Source organism: Dryas octopetala, chromosome 7, assembly GCF_963921425.1.
Source record: "Dryas octopetala chromosome 7, drDryOcto1.1, whole genome shotgun sequence".
In the NCBI taxonomy this organism is placed as follows: domain Eukaryota; kingdom Viridiplantae; phylum Streptophyta; class Magnoliopsida; order Rosales; family Rosaceae; genus Dryas; species Dryas octopetala.
The window spans coordinates 20,331,961-20,350,379 of record NC_141372.1 but is presented as its reverse complement, the minus strand read 5'-3'; the positions used below and the strand labels follow the sequence as shown (position 1 = coordinate 20,350,379).

Below are 18,419 nucleotides of genomic sequence, written 5' to 3'. Positions count from 1 at the left end.
CATCCACCACCCACCCTCGGTTCCCCGCCCCTCTCCTCCCCAACCCAGCCCATCTCCCTCGGACCCCCGCAAGCCTAGCCCCTCCCTGCACCCGCAAGGAAAAGGACATGCTTGTTTGCAGGGTATGTTTTAGCCCATGCATTCATCACAAATGGGTCATTCACTGCAAACAAGAATCAAATCCTTAAGTTTCCTATCAGATTATAGACTAGGATTCAATAACATTTCATATAGATCAATCAGAGAGAGAATCAAAAAGAGGAGAGAGGGGAAAATAAAGAGAGAGAGAGAGAGAGAGAGAGAGAGAGAGAGAGAGAGAGAGAGAGAGAGAGAGAGAGAGAGAGAGAGAGGAGGGGCCGCCAATGGTGGTGTCGGCAGCAGAATGGGGTGAGGATGAGTCTGGGTGGGTGGGTGCGGATGAAGTATGGGATGTGATTCTTTTATTTTGTAATTTTTTTTTTGTTTAAATACTAAGTAAAGTTTTGTATATGGAAAAAATATTTTAGGGTATGAATATATCACTCTTAAACATATTTCATGGAGATTCAAAAAAACCAAAATATTCTATAAAATTTACTTGAAAAGATCAATGTACCCTTAATTTTAACGGATATCTTGACGGAATTGGACGGAATTGTGACATTGCAAATTTTTATTAATTCAGATAGTAAATTGATTCAATTTTTAATTTATGTGGTAACTTGTAAATTGGGATATAAAAGATTATTTGTGATAAAAAGCCAATTTTATAAATCTTATGAGGCGACGCTTCGGCGCCATGACTGTTTTTATTTTTGGTCTAAAAGGGTTAAGGCGGCATGACTGGTAAACTGGGAAACCAGCAACTCGAAAACGGCGGTTGCATGTGCCAAATAGATGGTTAATTCCTTTATCTCCTTCACTCATTGAATGTAGGCACCGGCAATCCGTCCCCAATCTCGGTCAGTCACTCTCGGTATCCGATAAAAAAGGAAAGCATGGTTTGGGGTTTATTCCCCGCTGACCCCCTCTCAGGTAACATCTGTCTATTGCCCCTGCTCATTCCTCAGAAATTGAATTTGTTTGTTGATTGGCCCCGTCAGGGAAATGAACCAGAACCCAGAAAACTTCCGAAATATTTTGATTAATTACTTTAATCGTAATCTAAAACTTCCACAGTATGTGTTTGTCTGTCTATCTTGTTGCTTCTACAGTAATTGTGAAAGTAGATTAGAAGTCATCACTGAAAATGCTTATTTAAATGTCTCTACCCTCAATGCTATAGGTTCTTGTAAATCTTTATGTTTTTAATGTGTTGATAAGGATTTAGTTCACATTTATGTCTAACTAAATTAGCATAATATGACAGGTGAAGATCACTACTATATATTTGCAAGGGGAACGTACAAAGTGGGTCGGAAAGGTACTCTCGAATTTGCTGACATTTTACATGCACTAGCTACTTTTTCATTGATTACATTCTGTAAGGCATCTGCTTCAGTACTTAATGGAAAATGTGTCAATTTGTGATCATAATTATATGAATTTCTTTTAGATAATAGATTCTTATTTCCTTGGTTACCAAGTGCCAAGGCAACACTCACACCATATTTCTTGGGCTAAAATTGTGTTCTTATTCAGGATGATTTTGGTGATGAATTCCTTTTTGTTTATAAATTAGTCTCACACCCTTCTTTCCTGTCTTCTTTGATATGTCAGGTCCCTAGTAATGCTTTTTTGCGTTGAATTCCTTTTTGCTCTTTCCTGTCCTCTACATGTGACCCCTGAATCCCTGATATTAAATTATCTAACCTTACGTGACCTTGTAGGCTGTGATGTAAATATTACTAAAGACAAAGGAGTTTCTCGGGTCCATGCAGAAATAGTTGTTGATGCAATGATTTCCGTTCTTACCCCGCAAACCGAATCTTCTATTTTGTCCTCCAAAGTTCGGATTAGAGATTGCTCTAAATACGGAACGTATATTAACAAGAACCTTATGTCAATGAAAAAGATTCATGAGTTACCGAGTAAAGAAACATCGTTCGGAGATGGGGACTTGGTTTCATTTGGAACTGGTAATGCAATCTACAGGTAATTTAACTACTTTTTTGAGTTTAGTTTCTGCATGTGTGGCACTTGCAAGAAGCATCAAAGAATACAGCTGTTTTTGGATTACATATTCTAATATTATGGTATCATTCAGAGCTCACATGGCTATGTTTGTTTATCAAAATCTAACTGCTGCTGGATGATACCAGATGCAGTTATGTTTGTTAATTAAAAACGCTATTACGTAGGACTTGCACTGCAGTGATTTTTTTCACATTGATATGCTTATATCTTGTAATACAAATCTGGCAGATTTTCCTTTGTTCCACTCATTTTCTTTGGGTGCTGCTCAGAACCATTCCAAGTGAATCATCCCCTTCAAAACAAACTTTCATCAATCGGTTAGTGACCAGTGAGAAACATATTGTTTACCTGAAAATTTCCATGTGTATATGACCATATGTTCTTATGTTTGTTTATAATAATTTCATCTGTAATGTCTCTTGGTTGCTTTCACAAGTGTGCTTTGTAATGCAATTTTTGATATATATTAACATTAAAAGGAAAAGTTCTTATATTTCATTAAATACGAATGTCTTTAACAAATTAAACACTATTTCTTATAGATATTGGTTTACCTTTATTATGTTTTTGACAAAATAATTGAATAGGATATCACCCTTGCCTCTTTTTCCCTGGGTTAGGAAACTGAGATACTTATATAGAAGAAATAGTGCTAATACAAAGAAAGTGATCCAAGTCCACTGAATTAAAGAGCACTCAGGCAAGACAGACTGCAATAACCTTTTCAAAATATTAAAAGATTTAAGATCATTTAAGAATAATAAAATTTAGAAATAAAACTTATAAAAGAAGCAATTGCAGCTGAATGTCTCATTGTCATTCTTGAAATCGGTGAGCAAGAACACCAACAACCACTATCACCTCCCCATCTTTGAACTCGCGTCCAACCTTGACTTCAAACGCAATCGTCTCCTTAACAGCAGGTCGGATCTCGCACCTTCAGGCACCATTCTCTTGCTGACTTTGTGCTCTGGTGTGACAGAGAAGCTTCATAGTGTTTGACTAAGTAGTTAACATGACAGCAACCCTCAAAAGGCCTATGACCATTTGGGGTTACACCTGTGGGTCCTATTCTGGCGTCTTCTTCTATTTCCGTGATTTCATCACTTATTCGAAAATCATGACTACCCAAGATGCCAGTGGACAACTGTTTATCTGTCATAAAGGCCCAGGGGATCCATCAAGCCCTTACCAAGTACATGCTCCTCATATGTTTCTAATAATAAATGAGAAAAGCTTGTTGCTAATATCTGTTTCATAAGCTCTGCATATGAGCCTTCTCCATCACACCGTTTTGGTAATCACTTGCAAATTTTGAGTTTGTGAATCTTCTTCGTCACACCAGAGCATGAAGTCAGCAAGAAACAGTGCCGAGATGGGCAGTGATAGTGGTGGTTGGTGTTGGTGTGATCTTGCTCCCCCATTTCATGAAGGACGGTGAACGTGCAACGGAGATAGCTCTTTTCAAAGTTTATTCTTCAATTTTTCATTCATTAAATCAGTTTAAATCTTTTAATAATTTGAACCAAGAACCAATGCTACCAATACGGTCAGCACCAACCACTGAAGTTAGCCTTCGTGATTCAGATGTTGCTGCTGCTGACATGCAAACCATAGAAGTTCCTTGAACAGCAGGTGCAGCCAGGGTAAAAAATTTGGTTGCTTTTTCTAATTTTTAATTTCTTCAAATGCCACATGGTGCAATTGCTGTCCACATCAGTATAAAATTCAGACAAAAAACTGTGTAAATTGACGGCTAAACTAACATAAGGCAAACATTGCAATGTTTTTCAAACATTAGGTAAGTAAGTTTAATATTGCAACGTTTTAAAGATCAGAGTGCAATATGAAATTCTACTTAAACTTCAGGGGTGCAAAGTGTAATTAACCAAAAAAATGTATTATTAGTTGGAAACATCATATGGTTTTGGTTTAGGCTGAATTTAAATCTAACTTGACAGTTCTTCGTACTGCTTGCTAATTGATGTGTGCTTGTCCTATTATTAGAGTGATACTGCGACAGTTACTGACTATTATGCTTTCATTAAAGGTGCTCGTATCACTTATAATTTGAGTCCAGAGTGCACACATGTGCTTGTTGACCAACCCATGCCTGTGAAAGAAGATCTACTGGATGCTATTGTAGCAAAGAAACCTTTTGTTCTTAGTAGTTGGGTTGAGGTAGGTCAATGTTTAAGATCCTGCTTTGCTGTTCTTAAGTGATTAATTGTGCCTGAAAGTCTTTGAATATGCTTTTTGCATCTTTGATTGTTTTAATGTGATTCATGTGTATTATTGCTTGGTAGGGCTTGTTTGATCTTATAAATGTTATGGATAGCTAGGAGTTCTTGGTTTATCACCTCTCCTAACTTTCGGCTGTTATCATACATGTGGCTTTTACTAAAGTTTAAATGAAAGGGTGGAAGATTAAGGAGGATATAACATGATTCTGTGCCAATTGCCTAATGTCATTCAATGAGATACTTTGATATCCTTATTGCATAATTGAATAATCAAAACTTCTGTTGAGGAAGAAGGAAACCTTGGAACTGATTGTCACCATGCTTAAGAATGCTGTAAAAAGAATAATAAGACTCATTCTAGTCTTAGTTACTGTAATCTAGGAAAACTAATGAACAAAATTTATGGGGCCCTTTATTCTTAAAAGATGAACCAAATATAATAAATCTTAGGTAAGAGATTAGCCAATTTCTAATTATGTAAATGTTGGATTAAGACAGTGAAGGGGAAATTATCTAGGCACAAATTATTTCCAACGTCTTATCCAAATAATTATTCCCAACTACTGCCAGTCTTGTGAAAGGACTTGGAAGTATGATGCTACATGGATGCATATACTTTCAGGTTGCCTGCAGTAAAATTGGTATGGTGGTTCTAACAGTTTCTTACATGTGTCACTTAGGATGATGCATATGTTGTGATTTTGGCTCGCTGGAACTTCCAGAGGGTGGTGGCTAACTGGTCGCCCAAAGGCAGCGAGCATCAGTTATTTTTCTGGGGCAGTTTTTGGCTTTCCTAGTTGGGTACGGAGATTGAAGGGCAAAAGGGAACATGCGCATTACCTTTCCTAAGTCCGGAAGGAGTTCTATTGTTTTTCCTTTTATCTTTACCTAATTCTATTAGGACTAGGAATCCTACTGTAAGCAGCAAACCTATGTCTATATAAAGGTTGCTACAGCTCTAGAGAAGTGGTTAGAATACTGAAAATACTTAGAAAAACAGTGTGAGACTAGAGAGAGAGGGTGCGGCAACACTAGGAGGCTAGGGTTAGGGTTTCAACAAGTTCTTGTAATCCAATTCTAAATATAGTGAAGCTGTGATTCTCTACGGATCACACGGGGACGTAGGAAAAGTTCGCCGAACCTCGAGAACAAACTTTTGGTGTTCTTTGTGCTTCCTTTTGCTGCTATATATATTGTGTGTTTGTTTGCTAATTAGTCTAACTCTAGAATACATCTAAGACAAGGCTAGAAGGTGTTTTTCACTACAATTGGTATCAGAGCCAGGTTGGCTAGAAGGCTTGTGCGATGTCTAGAGGGGGTAATCGAAGCATGGACTTAGGGGATATAAGGCCTGCTTTGAAGCCATATGATGGCAAGGAGGATTTTACCGATTGGCAACGGATGATGAGAAACGTTTTGGTTCAGCAGGATCTTGATGATGCACTACTTGATGCGAGGCTTGCAACTACACCAGAAAATTTGTGGAGCAAGATTCTCAAGAAGGCCAAGAGTTCAATTGAGATTCATCTCACAAGATCCGTGAGATCTCACATCACAGAAGAGATGACAGCAAAAGAAGCTTGGGAAAAGTTGGAGAGTGTTTATATGGGCAAAACAGTGTCTAATAAGCTCTTTCTAAAGGATGAACTATTCGGACTTCGACTAGAAGAAGGGGGAGATGTAGCTGATCATATATGCAAATTTCAGAATTGCTTAGCTAATCTCACCAAGGTAGGAGAAGTGTATAAAGATGATGACAAGGCGATCATCTTGCTGCGATCTCTACCACCATCATTCAAGCACTTCCGAACAACCCTAATGTTTGGAAAGGAGACTCTGAAGCTTGATGATGTTGTGCAAGCCCTTCAGTCATATGCCAAGCTAGATGACTTAACCGATGGCTCTCAGACACAAGGGCTTTATGCCAAGGGCAATGAGAGGGGTCGGTCAAACAAGAAGGGAGAGAAAAACAGCAACAAAGGTAGATCAAAATCCAAGGGAAAACCAAAAGAAGGTTGCTTCGTGTGCGGTTCAATGGATCATTGGAAGAAAAACTGCAAGACTTGGAAAGATAGGAAAGCTAAGATGGAAAGAGACTCAGGTTCAGCTAGTACAATCACCAAAGAAGAGAGTGATGGTGAGTTACTTTCGGTTACATCAGGCTCTAAGGCTTTCACAAGTTGGATTTTGGATACCGGGTGCACATTCCATATGTGTGCAATAAAGGAATGGTTCGACACTTACAAGGACAGCAGCTGCGGAGATGTATTAATGGGAGATGATTCATCATGTCCTATAATTGGGATTGGCACTATTAAGATCCGGATGCATGATGGAATAATAAGGACTTTGGGGAATGTCAGATACGTTCCTAGGCTAAGGAAGAATTTGATTTCTTTGGGAACCTTAGACAAGGCTGGGTTTAGTTTTTGTTCTGAAGGTGGAAGACTCAAGATAGTCAAAGGGTCACTTGTGGTAATGAAGGCTGACATTCAACAGAATAACCTTTACAGGCTCATGGGAACTACAATAACAGGTGGAGCAGCTATTTCCACAAAGAAGAATGCGGAAGATAAAACTGAGCTTTGGCATCATTGACTAGGGCATATCAGTGAGAGGGGTTTGCAAGAATTGCACAAGAAGGGTCTTCTAGACGGTGCGAATTATTGTAAGCTAGATTTCTGCAAGTATTGTGTTCTCGGAAAGCAAGGTAGGGTTTCTTTCAAATTTACAAAGTCAGATAACAAAAGCAAAGGAGTACTCGATTATATTCACTCGGATGTGTGGGGTCCGGCTCCTACAAGATCGAAAGGGGGATCCAGGTATTTTGTTACTTTCATGGATGATTTTTCTAGGAAGGTTTGGGTCTATTTCATGAGGGAGAAATCCGAAGTTTTCACTAAGTTCAAGGAGTGGAAAGCTGAAGTTGAAAACCAAACAGGGAGAAAGATCAAGTACATGAGAAGCGACAATGGGGGTGAATACAAGAGCGATGAATTCTTAAGTTTTTGCAAAGAAGAAGGTATTACAAGACACTTCACAGTTAAGAAGACTCCGCAACAAAACGGGGCTGCTGAAAGGATGAACAGAACTCTCATGGAGAGAGAAAGAAGCATGAGATTTCATGCGGGTTTGCCTGATAGTTTTTGGGCTGAAGCCGTTAATCATGCAAGTTACTTGATTAACTGGTCGCCATCAAGGGTTCTCGAATTTAAGTGTGCAGAAGAGGTGTGGTCTGAAAAGCAAGTGAATTACTCTAATCTTAGGGTATTTGGCTGCAGCGCCTATGCTCATATTCCAAGTGATGAGAGATCAAAACTCAAGCCAAAGTCTACGCATTGTATATTCTTGGGGTTTGAGAAAGGAGTGAAGGGTTTCAAGCTTTGGGATATTGTTGCTAACAAGAAGATAATCAACCGAGATGTTGTTTTTGATGAGAAAACTATGCCTCTAAATAAAGAAGAGAACAAAACAGATGGGAAATTGTTTGATGCTGAAACAGAAGCAACTGAAGTACCTCTCACCAAATCGGTCGTTGATGAAGACATTCAAGCTCGGGTGGAGCCAATTGAGCAAGAAGAAGATGGTTATGGTGATGAGGAAGAAGAAGAGCAGCAGCATCACTCACCAATTAGAAATCCGGTGGAGCAGATTGAACACTCCCCAATCCGCAGTCCATCCCCACGAGTTCAAGCATCTACTCAAGTACCACCTGGATTTCAAAGGAGCATAGCACTTGACAAACCTAAGAGGGTTACAAAACCACCACAGAAATATGGTTTTGAAACGGAAGAGGTTAATTATGCTCTAAATATTAGTCAAGGAGATCCAACTACGTATCAAGAAGCTATAGCAAGTGAAGAACGGGAAAGTTGGATAGGTGCTATGTCAGAAGAGATGGAGTCTCTGTATAAGAACTCTGTCTGGGAGCTGGTTCCTAAACCCAAAGATCTAAAGCTAGTTGGATGCAAGTGGGTGTTTAGGAAGAAAGATGAGATACATGAGCTAGAGGCCGTGAGGTTTAAAGCAAGACTCGTGGCCAAAGGGTACTCACAAAAGGAAGGAGTCGATTATGATGAGATTTTTTCACCAGTGGTTAAGCATACTTCAATAAGATTGCTCTTAGCAATGGCGGTTCAGCATGACATGGAAATTGAGCAAATGGATGTGAAGACGGCTTTTCTCCATGGGAATCTAGAGGAGACAATTTACATGGCTCAACCAGAAGGCTTTGTCGAGACTGGAAAAGAAGATTTAGTTTGCAGGCTTAGGAAGTCTTTGTATGGTTTGAAGCAATCTCCAAGGCAGTGGTACAAGAGGTTTGATTCTTATATGCTGAAAATTAATTTTAGAAGGTGCTTATATGATTGTTGTGTGTACTATCATGTATCCAAAGATGGGGTTATCATATTGCTATTGCTATATGTGGACGACATGTTAATAGCTTGTCAAGACAAGTCAAGGATTAAAGACTTGAAGGCTATGTTGAGTAAGGAATTCGACATGAAGGATCTAGGAGCTGCACAAAAGATCCTTGGCATGGAAATTAAAAGGGATAGAGCTGCAAATCAGATTCGGCTGTCACAAGCCAAGTATATTCAGAAAATTCTGGAAAAATTCAACATGCAAGACGCAAAGGCGGTCTCTACACCTTTGGCAGCTCATTTTAAAATAAGTGGGCAGCAGTGTCCTAAATCTGAAGAAGAAATTGAAGAGATGAAGAAGGTGCCCTATGCTAGTGCCGTGGGTTGCCTTATGTATGCAATGGTTTGCACACGACCCGACCTAGCTCAAGCAATAAGTGTAGTATCCAAGTATATGTCAAAATCGGGAAAGCAACATTGGGCTGCAATCAAGTGGATTTTTCGATACTTAAAGGGTACAAAGAGTTATGGTATTTTGTTTGAGAAGCAAAAAGAAGAAACATGTGTGTTGGGGTACGTGGATGCGGACTATGCAGGAGATTTGGACAAGAGTAGGTCTACAACGGGCTACGTGTTTACATGTGCAGGTGGACCAATCAGTTGGAGAGCTCTATTGCAGCCAATTACAGCTTTGTCAACTACAGAGGCAGAGTACATTGCTTTGGCTGAAGCTGGAAAGGAAGCTATTTGGCTCAGTGGTTTGGCAAACCAAATGGGAATCACTCAAGAGTCTGTGAAAATAAAATGTGATAGCCAAAGTGCCATTTATTTGGCAAAGAACCAAGTTTTTCATGGAAGATCCAAACACATTGATGTGAGGTACCACAGGATCAGAGATTGGGTGGATTCAAAGGAGATTTGTATAGAAAAGGTGCACACAAGCAACAACGCTGCAGATTTTCTTACAAAGCCAGTGCCGACAGAAAAGTTCAAGCATTGCTTGAGCTTAATCAATCTTGTTACTTGTTAAAGCTTGAGATGGAGCACCTTCTCACTTGAGGTGCGTTGAGGCAAGGAGTTTTGCCAAGGTGAAGGGTTCTTGGAGGTTTGTTCGAGGTTACTTTCAAGACTATAGGATATCTCGAAGGTGCAGCATTCATGGCTTTGGTTCCAACTCACCAAGGTGGAGATTGTTGTGATTTTGGCTCGCTGGAACTTCCAGAGGGTGGTGGCTGACTGGTCGCCCAAAGGCAGCGAGCATCAGTTATTTTTCTGGGGCAGTTTTTGGCTTTCCTAGTTGGGTACGGAGATTGAAGGGCAAAAGGGAACATGCGCATTACCTTTCCTAAGTCCGGAAGGAGTTCTATTGTTTTTCCTTTTATCTTTACCTAATTCTATTAGGACTAGGAATCCTACTGTAAGCAGCAAACCTATGTCTATATAAAGGTTGCTACAGCTCTAGAGAAGTGGTTAGAATACTGAAAATACTTAGAAAAACAGTGTGAGACTAGAGAGAGAGGGTGCGGCAACACTAGGAGGCTAGGGTTAGGGTTTCAACAAGTTCTTGTAATCCAATTCTAAATATAGTGAAGCTGTGATTCTCTACGGATCACACGGGGACGTAGGCAAAGTTCGCCGAACCTCGAGAACAAACTTTTGGTGTTCTTTGTGCTTCCTTTTGCTGCTATATATATTGTGTGTTTGTTTGCTAATTAGTCTAACTCTAGAATACATCTAAGACAAGGCTAGAAGGTGTTTTTCACTACAGCATAAATTCTTAAAGAGGCAACTTTTTGCTTTTTTTTTTTTTTTTAATTCAACTGTTTGGAAAGTTGAAGGTGGTCAAGACAAAGAGTATAAAGGTAAAGACAAAGATACGGAGGTTGATTTGGACAGGGAAAGAGTTGGTATGATCAGTCATATATTTGTTGCCTTTATTAGTATAATTTTATAGCATGCAGGAAATAATTTGTGTTTCTAATACCTAATTTAGTAGGATCATTGTAAGAATTTGGATTTTAGAATAGAAAATTTGATTAACTAATTTTGTGGAATTTAAACTTAGTTGCGATTTGCGAATGATTTTCTTATTGATGACATTTGCATATATCTTCTTGTTTATGCTTTGTTTAACTTGAATTTGGCCTCAGACATCTTGCTTTCCCTATGAATGGAATGATTTGTTTGGATAGCCTGGATGCTTCCATGTGTTGTTTTTGTACAGTTCTTCCTATATCTTTTTTCTCTTATTTGATTACCTTTTTGTATAAATTATCCCATCTTTTTGGCATTTTGAAAATGAGCACTGGTATCACAACATGATGAAAAAGTATGCCTAATTGTCTAAAAGGCAAAAATAATTAAATCTAGAACTATTTATTACTACTTTGATGGGACATTTTCAATGTAACATATGCTCTCTATTTTCATTCCACTTCGCTATTATTACTGATTGCTGCGGTTTATTTAGTGTGTTGCAGAAAAAAACATCTGCACTGAGCTTCCTAGTTGCAAACCGTGAGTGTTAATTCTAATCTTGTTTTGGATCTTACCTCTATTTATTGAGTTCCAAGTAGATTACCAATGGTTGAGCTGATAAATTAATGTTCTCTTCTGTCCCTTAATCAGCTTTGCTCCAACACTTACAGTGGAAGGAGTATCAGTCAAACTTGCAGACCCAAGAACTCGCGAAAACTGTTTAGAAGGATACACCTTTTTGTTGGATTCAATATCTGCGGTAATGTTTTGATTCCTGTAATCCCTTAGAAAATTTAGAATCATTTTTTTCTGAACTCATATCAGTTCAAATTTACTAGTGATCCTTGCAAAAGGAAATTATATTTTCATATTTGTTCATGATTTTTTCTATTAGAGAAATTTGTTAAATGTTAACATCTGTGCATTTGGCTATAAATAACCTTACATGCAAACACAGATTAGTCAACACTGAAAGCTTTAAAACTAAAGTAGGATTTTACAAGTTGTAAATTGTTTTAGGCAGATGTGTAATAAATAGTTTTGTTGCTCTCTCCAATGCATATATACATTCATGTTTGAGAGCTCAAATCTTGTCTGAACATTTTGAAATGATTGCGCTATATGCTAATCTATGTATTTTTATGCTCTTACAGTATAAATTCAGGAATAGGTTGCAGTCCTTACTGGAAGTGAGTGGTGCAAAGATTTTTTCCATCGAAGGGTTTAATTCAAATAGCAAAGTATGATTCTCAATTTTGAAATATGTATAAATACTTACATGAACACCTTCTCCTTTCATTTGCATTCAAATGTTTACTCTATTGATATTATATTGTCTGTTTAAAGTTCTTATTAAAAAGTTCTCTTTTTTAACTGTTTTTTTTTTTTTTTTTTTTTTCATTTGTTCTATTATTTGCACGTTATCCACTGTTTGATTATAGGTAGATTTATTTATTTTATATAATTCTTCACATACTTGCTAGGAAAATTTCTGGTTATCGAAATTAAAATCATAGAAAACTCATACTAGTGTTCTTCTTTTTAGTTCAGTATTAGTCTTTACATACTATTGCTTATGAAAATCGGAAGATAAAAAGTGTCTTTATTATCAATACTTAATATGGGTTTATCTTTTTTGGTTGACCTATCATATCTGAAACATTTTATTTATTGTCTGTGATTCTACATAGAATGTAAACACAAATTTATGTGAGCAGAAAAAATGAGTTTTCAAGTCTATAGGTTGAGTGTGCTCAAACAGTGAATTTACAGTCAGATTCTCTGAATAAAATTAATAGGAGATGACCTGAAGGGAAAGTTCTAGGCCAACAATTGCAACTTGTTGGAAGTTTTTGTGGATGATATTGTTGTTAGCTGTTCAGTGAGTTTGGTTGCTTTCCAGTTATTTTGAATATCAACTGCCATATCATGGTTCATATTTTGAGAGACTCATCATGGTTCATATTTTGAATATTCTTGCTATTTTGACCAAGGTAACCAAGGTGCATGCTCTCTAGATCCTATAGAATCAGGAACTGTGCTTGCACTTGTGCTTAGGTTTATAACTTGTGGCATTATAAATTGTGTCTTATAATTGGAGTTTAGAATCTAGACAAATTAGGCTTTTTATTTTTATTTTTTTAGTATTGTTTCTTCCCTCTATCTTTCTTCCTTTTCCCTCTTGAAAAAACTAATGTATGCCTTAAAATACCCAATTTTGCATGTGCCGTAGGGCACAAAAAGGTGTAATTACTCAATTAACTCATGAAGACAGTTGCCAAGGTTGAAAGAGTCCAGTCTTTTCTCAAGGTTTTCCTATGTATAGTGTCACTTGCTTACCTTATATGCCAGCTTCATGACAAATATTTTAAAATTAGCATTTCATCCACCCCTTCATTAAAACACAGGTGTTAATTTCTATTTCAGTATTTATGGAAATACATTGCATGCATACATACATGTGTATAGACACATGTACGTGTACCTATCTTTGTATGTGCTGGGTTCATATATATCCGCATAACCTGCCTACCACTTTTTTCCCCCATGTGCATGTGTTATCTCGTACTGGGTTCTGTGCTGACTACATATTGCTGTTTTTTTTTCCACCTGATATTCTAAAACGAAACTTTTTTGTGAAGTCTATAAGATTGCTGAGTTAGTCCATGATCTATCCAAGTTTCCATGAATTATCTATGTTTGTCACGCCTAAGCTCCCTTCAAAGGTTACAAATAATGAAGAAAGCTATTAATTGACTGACCCTAAATATAATATCTGCTAACCAAATTAATTAAAGAAAAAATAACAATTTTTTTATTTTTAACCTTGTAAGTTTGGTCATATTGTGCATGGCTTGAGGGATATTATATATTTGGCTTATTTTCTGAATCTTTTGGGATGTATATTTCCTTTCAGAGCTCTGAATGTGGAGAAAATGATCGTGTTGTGTGTGTTATCCCGGAAAGATTATCAGACGATCACTTCAGTAAGCTTGGTTCACTATTAAGAGTGAATGAAATAGGCATAATATGCGCTGTTTTAAATGGACGGCTGGATCCATCTATGTTAAAATCACCTTGCGGTGAGTATTCTGGTTGTCTTTTGGATTCATTATGCATTGTGTTATTGGTACTTTGAAGGTTTTAGGAGATGTTCACACACACACACACACACATATATATATATATTTTTTTTTTTGCATGCTAGGGTTTTGGAGGTTTCATATACTTACATTGTCGTAATAGATTAGTTGCTCTGATGAGTCTGAACAACTGGGATGAAGGACAAGGACTGTTGAGAAAATATGAATCTCTAGTTGTTTATATAAATTAATAAATATATTATATATGAATCTTGCCCTTAATAAATAGCAATCTTGACCAAACTAAGTAGTTACACCCAATCAATTGAATTAAAGTGATATGAGGAATATCTTTTGGGAATGCACTCTGGCTCACAATGCCACTAGCCCACCCCTCTCTTTCACCTTATTGGAATAAGTCTGAAAATAATTAAAAATAACATCTTTTGAATTCAAACACAGCATACCCGAGCCAGAGAAGTCATGCCCAATGCAGAAGAAGCCAAGTACATATCTGTGATCTGTCATACCCCAAATCAAAGATAAAAAAGGTGCTGTACCAAAAGAAGGCCTGCTGCACCGAGAAAACAGACCTTCTGAGGAAAAACAACTAAATCACCTTTAAAACTGCAAAACCACTTTAAGGAAACATGACGTGTCTACTTGACTCTAATTATGTGGAAGAACCTTGATGCAAAGTCTCAGTGTGAGAAAACCAGATCTGCCGAAATCTGACCCCACTCTCCCCTTAATTATAGCACATTGTCACTAAAAAGAACTGCTTTATCAGTTTTCTTTTTCCTGAGATTATTCGTTGTATCACCTCCACACTGTTTTCTTTTTTCATTGAAGTGAGAGTATTATTCATGCAGTGAAAGACGCTAGTACACATGTGTGTGTTTGTGTGTGTGTTGTTTCTTTTGCATGTAGCTGAGATTATTCTTTGTATCATCTCCACACTGTTTTCTTTTTATTGAAGTGAGTATTATTCGCACAGTGAAGAAGCTAGTACACGTGTGTGTTGTTTCTTTTGAAGGCAATGTAGCTGAATATGTGTTGTTTGCAGTAGTTGTATCATCATCATGCTCCACAGATGAAACGGTGGTAGCTGATTCTGATGTAGAAGAAACAGCTGCATCAGTTCCGGAAACTGCATCTGTTGGCACTGGAGTTGTCGAAAATGTGCCCCATGAAATCTCCATGAATCACGCAGCTACCAAATCGGAAAATAACTATGTCATGAGCTCTAGACATTGTAGTGACATATCCACCATTAGAGGCAAGCTTGACGAGTCTGAAAGTGGAACTGCAGATATTATTTTTAGCCATGACTTGATTGTGCGAGATACGAGCGTACCCTGTACCAGTGCTGTTACAACTGCAAACAACAGAATCATAAATTTCAAACGCTTCAGAAAGGTAATGACCTAAGCTTTATGATGCAGGATATGATACTAAAGCCAAGATCAACTATAATTAATTTTAAGCTTTGAATATAAATTAGCTAACACCCACACTCATATAAGGAAAATTCAAAAGTAAGATTAGTATGAAACGAATCAGCTTTAAACCCACAGAAAGTTCCTTATAAAATCTTGTGTTCAAGTGGTAATAATGAATGTGTTGAATCCTCTAGCTTAGGGTTGTTCTAATTTAATGGAGAGAACTAAATAGAATATAGTAGTGAAGTGAGTTCAACAATAGATGTAAGATTGAAGAAACAAAGAAAGGAAGAAAGTTTGCAGGGAAAGGGAATAATATATCAAGGAACACTTACTTGAGAGATGTATAATGAAAGCTCAAAGACAAGAAGGATTAAGCTCAGATTATAGAAAGATAAAGTAGTTGGATGATCACAAGGTTTCACACCCAAAACTTGGCTTCACACCAAAAGTTCCCATCGCAGGAAAATTAACAAACCAGAAAATTTCTGATAAAATGTTTTATTCATCATCATCATTATTTTTCTCCAGCAAGATGCATCTAAAAATACCTCCCAAATAGACTAGCATTAAAGTCCCAATTACAAAGAAAAACTCCCCAAATTCCTAAAGATAACTCATGCATAAGTGTCCTAATTAATTTTATGAGACTGAAACTTATGCTTTAAAAGTTTATTTGAACTGAAACTGACACAAGTATTGAAGAAAATAAAACTGAAAATAAACCCAATAAATTGCTGGAAACAAAGCCATAAATGCAGAGAAGTAATGTTCTGCTCTTAATCCAGCCACAATGAAAGGACTCGATCATTTTTTTTCTTTTTCCATCTTTTCCGCTCATAAACCTTGAATGGTTTAATAACGATGTCCTCATCACTTTACCAGTTACATACTGATACCGTGCGGTGAGGTTTCAATAGGCTTATGTCCTTTAATATATATTTTGGCATGTCGAGGAATAGTACATCTTTAACTCCTGTTTATGTTGCATAGTTTTGAATTAGCTGATGTATGATGAGGTTTCAATATGCGCTTGTCATTTAAACTTTTATTTTGGTATGTCAAGTGATAATACAGTATCAACTCCTATTTATGTTGCATAGTTTTGAATTTAGCTGATTTATACGCAAGTTAAATCAATCCCAATTTCTTAAACATGCTTAATCTGAGAAAAAGGCAACCCATTTGCTCTCCTGTAAGCAACGGGAAAATTTTTATGGACTTTATTGTGCACTTTTCAAGTATGCTGATTAAGATGTAATAACACACTCGATTATCAGTGCCTTAATACTTTTAGTGGTTGTTTATGACGAGAATATGCTCAATGCATACCTGTTAAACTACCTTGCATTTTGAAAGAGTCTCTCTCTCTCTCTCTCTCTCTCTCTCTCTCTCTCTCTCTATTATGGAACTGCAGACAAATATTCAATCAGGGAATAGCTTCAACAATCTTATTCCATTCTTGAAGTACCCATACAAGTAAGATCCATTTTGTCAATCCTATCCAATTTATGTATGGCGTTTAGAACATCACCAGATGTATCATTATGTTGTTCTTTGTTTCTTGATGATAGAGATTCTGACTATGGGAGTGAGGAAGTGGTAGAGTCTGTGAAAGAAGAGAAAAGGAGAAAGCATATGGAAGCCATTTCCGAAGAATTATTTAATAATGAACAGTAATGCATCTCTCTTTTTTTTTTTTTTTCGATAAATCAGAAGAGGATGTGCCTGAGAACTTACAATTTGTTTCAATGACTTAGGGGTCGACGTCGTCGTGTAGCTGGTTCTCTTCATGGGATTCTTACTCATGGTTAAAATGGGTGAACTACTAGCTCAGAGGAAAACAGAAAGGTAAAGAGTTCTCTTGAATTGCCATATATGTGTGAGTATGTACCCTTATGTGTGTGTATCTATCTTGGCGTGTGTAAGCATATTAGGCAGGATTACTCTTGAACTTTATAGGTGAGTACTTGACATCAGTGTAAAACTGAGTGAATGAAACTGGTGAGTTTTACACCGTTTATTATCTTTTTTATGGGATTTATTTTTGGTATTTAATGCACTAATCATGCACATAATGAAATTTGAAGGCAATTTGATATAGGCAACCAGTGGATTTAATGCACTAACAACAGTAGCATGACAAGCTACGACACACAATCAAATGCATTCAGGAGCCATCAACAATTCTGCCAAGCAATGTCTATTACGAAATGAGAATCAGAAGGGGAGCGTGATCTGCACATTGGTCAACCAGCAAGGTAGTTTGGTTGGCAAAGGATTGGCCAGCAGATAACTTTAGCTGATAACAAAATTGCTATATATTGCCGGAAGGTATATGCATGGTGATGATGGAACTCTTCCTAAAAAGTATACAAGTATGCTTCTTTGTTCCTGCATTGTAATAATTAAATTAAGTGGTAACTTTGCTTATTTATTTGCATTAATATTTTTTTTCATAGATTTTGAGTTTTTTTATGACTCATATAATTCTTTGGTGTAGATGTAACTTGTAAGAACATGTCGATGCCAGAAACCTATAACGTATTCTTTATGTTTGCTTTCTTTGGATCTACCCTCTCGTTTTTCTTTCTTGGAATTTTTGTAGTCTTAATCTTGCCCTAGTGAAGAAAAAAAAGTCCCTCATCTTCCTCTCCTTCTCGCCGCATTTAACCATCCCCGTTGAAATCGGTTTTACCAAAATAGCCCCCATCTGAATCCAACACCAAAACAGCAAAACAAGAGAGCTGTCAGATCATGCCTTGAACCTCTAGAGATGCCAATTTTTTCGCATTTTTCTTCTTGTTCCCTTCTCATTCAACAGGGTAGCAGACTCTATTGTGTAGAGGCTAATGTGATTTGTCATTGGAGATACATTATGGGTGCGTACATGTATGGTTAGATACACAGTACACTCTTTCCAAAAAAACATTATAAGTTTAGATTACACGATTGATTTGACTTGATACATTCATCAATTAACGATTGGTGGCCCCCTAAGGGACACCATACCACCATGGGATCTATGTTCACGCTACAGTACTGGTGGCAACTGTAACTTGTAATTTAGTAAACAACTAGACAAGTTCTATAGTGTACTCTATTAATTACATAATTTTATTTTTATAAGATTAATACAAGGAACTTAAAAATATCAAGTTGATCCGAATATGGATCTACTCGATCGAAGTCAGT

At 37.1% G+C, this 18,419-nt stretch overlaps 1 protein-coding gene across 4 annotated transcripts; it reads left to right on the top strand.

Moving 5' to 3' along the window:
• Positions 1-775: 775 nt before the first annotated feature.
• On the top strand, positions 776-18,408 carry NBS1 (nijmegen breakage syndrome 1). Of its 4 annotated transcripts, none has more exons than XM_086249844.1 (14): positions 776-1,014; positions 1,349-1,402; positions 1,809-2,073; positions 2,344-2,432; positions 4,166-4,296; positions 11,193-11,239; positions 11,351-11,459; positions 11,854-11,940; positions 13,617-13,782; positions 14,852-15,201; positions 16,642-16,703; positions 16,799-16,900; positions 16,985-17,075; positions 17,315-18,408. In XM_086249844.1, exons 1-13 carry the CDS (start codon positions 978-980, stop codon positions 17,037-17,039), a joined length of 1,554 nt encoding a protein of 517 aa, XP_086105970.1. In that variant the 5' UTR covers positions 776-977; the 3' UTR covers positions 17,040-17,075; positions 17,315-18,408. The 4 variants fall into 4 exon arrangements, with proteins under 4 accessions (XP_086105970.1, XP_086105969.1, XP_086105968.1 ...); XM_086249843.1 differs by having other exon boundaries at positions 14,849-15,201; XM_086249842.1 differs by having other exon boundaries at positions 14,819-15,201; positions 17,329-18,408.
• Positions 18,409-18,419: the final 11 nt, after the last annotated feature.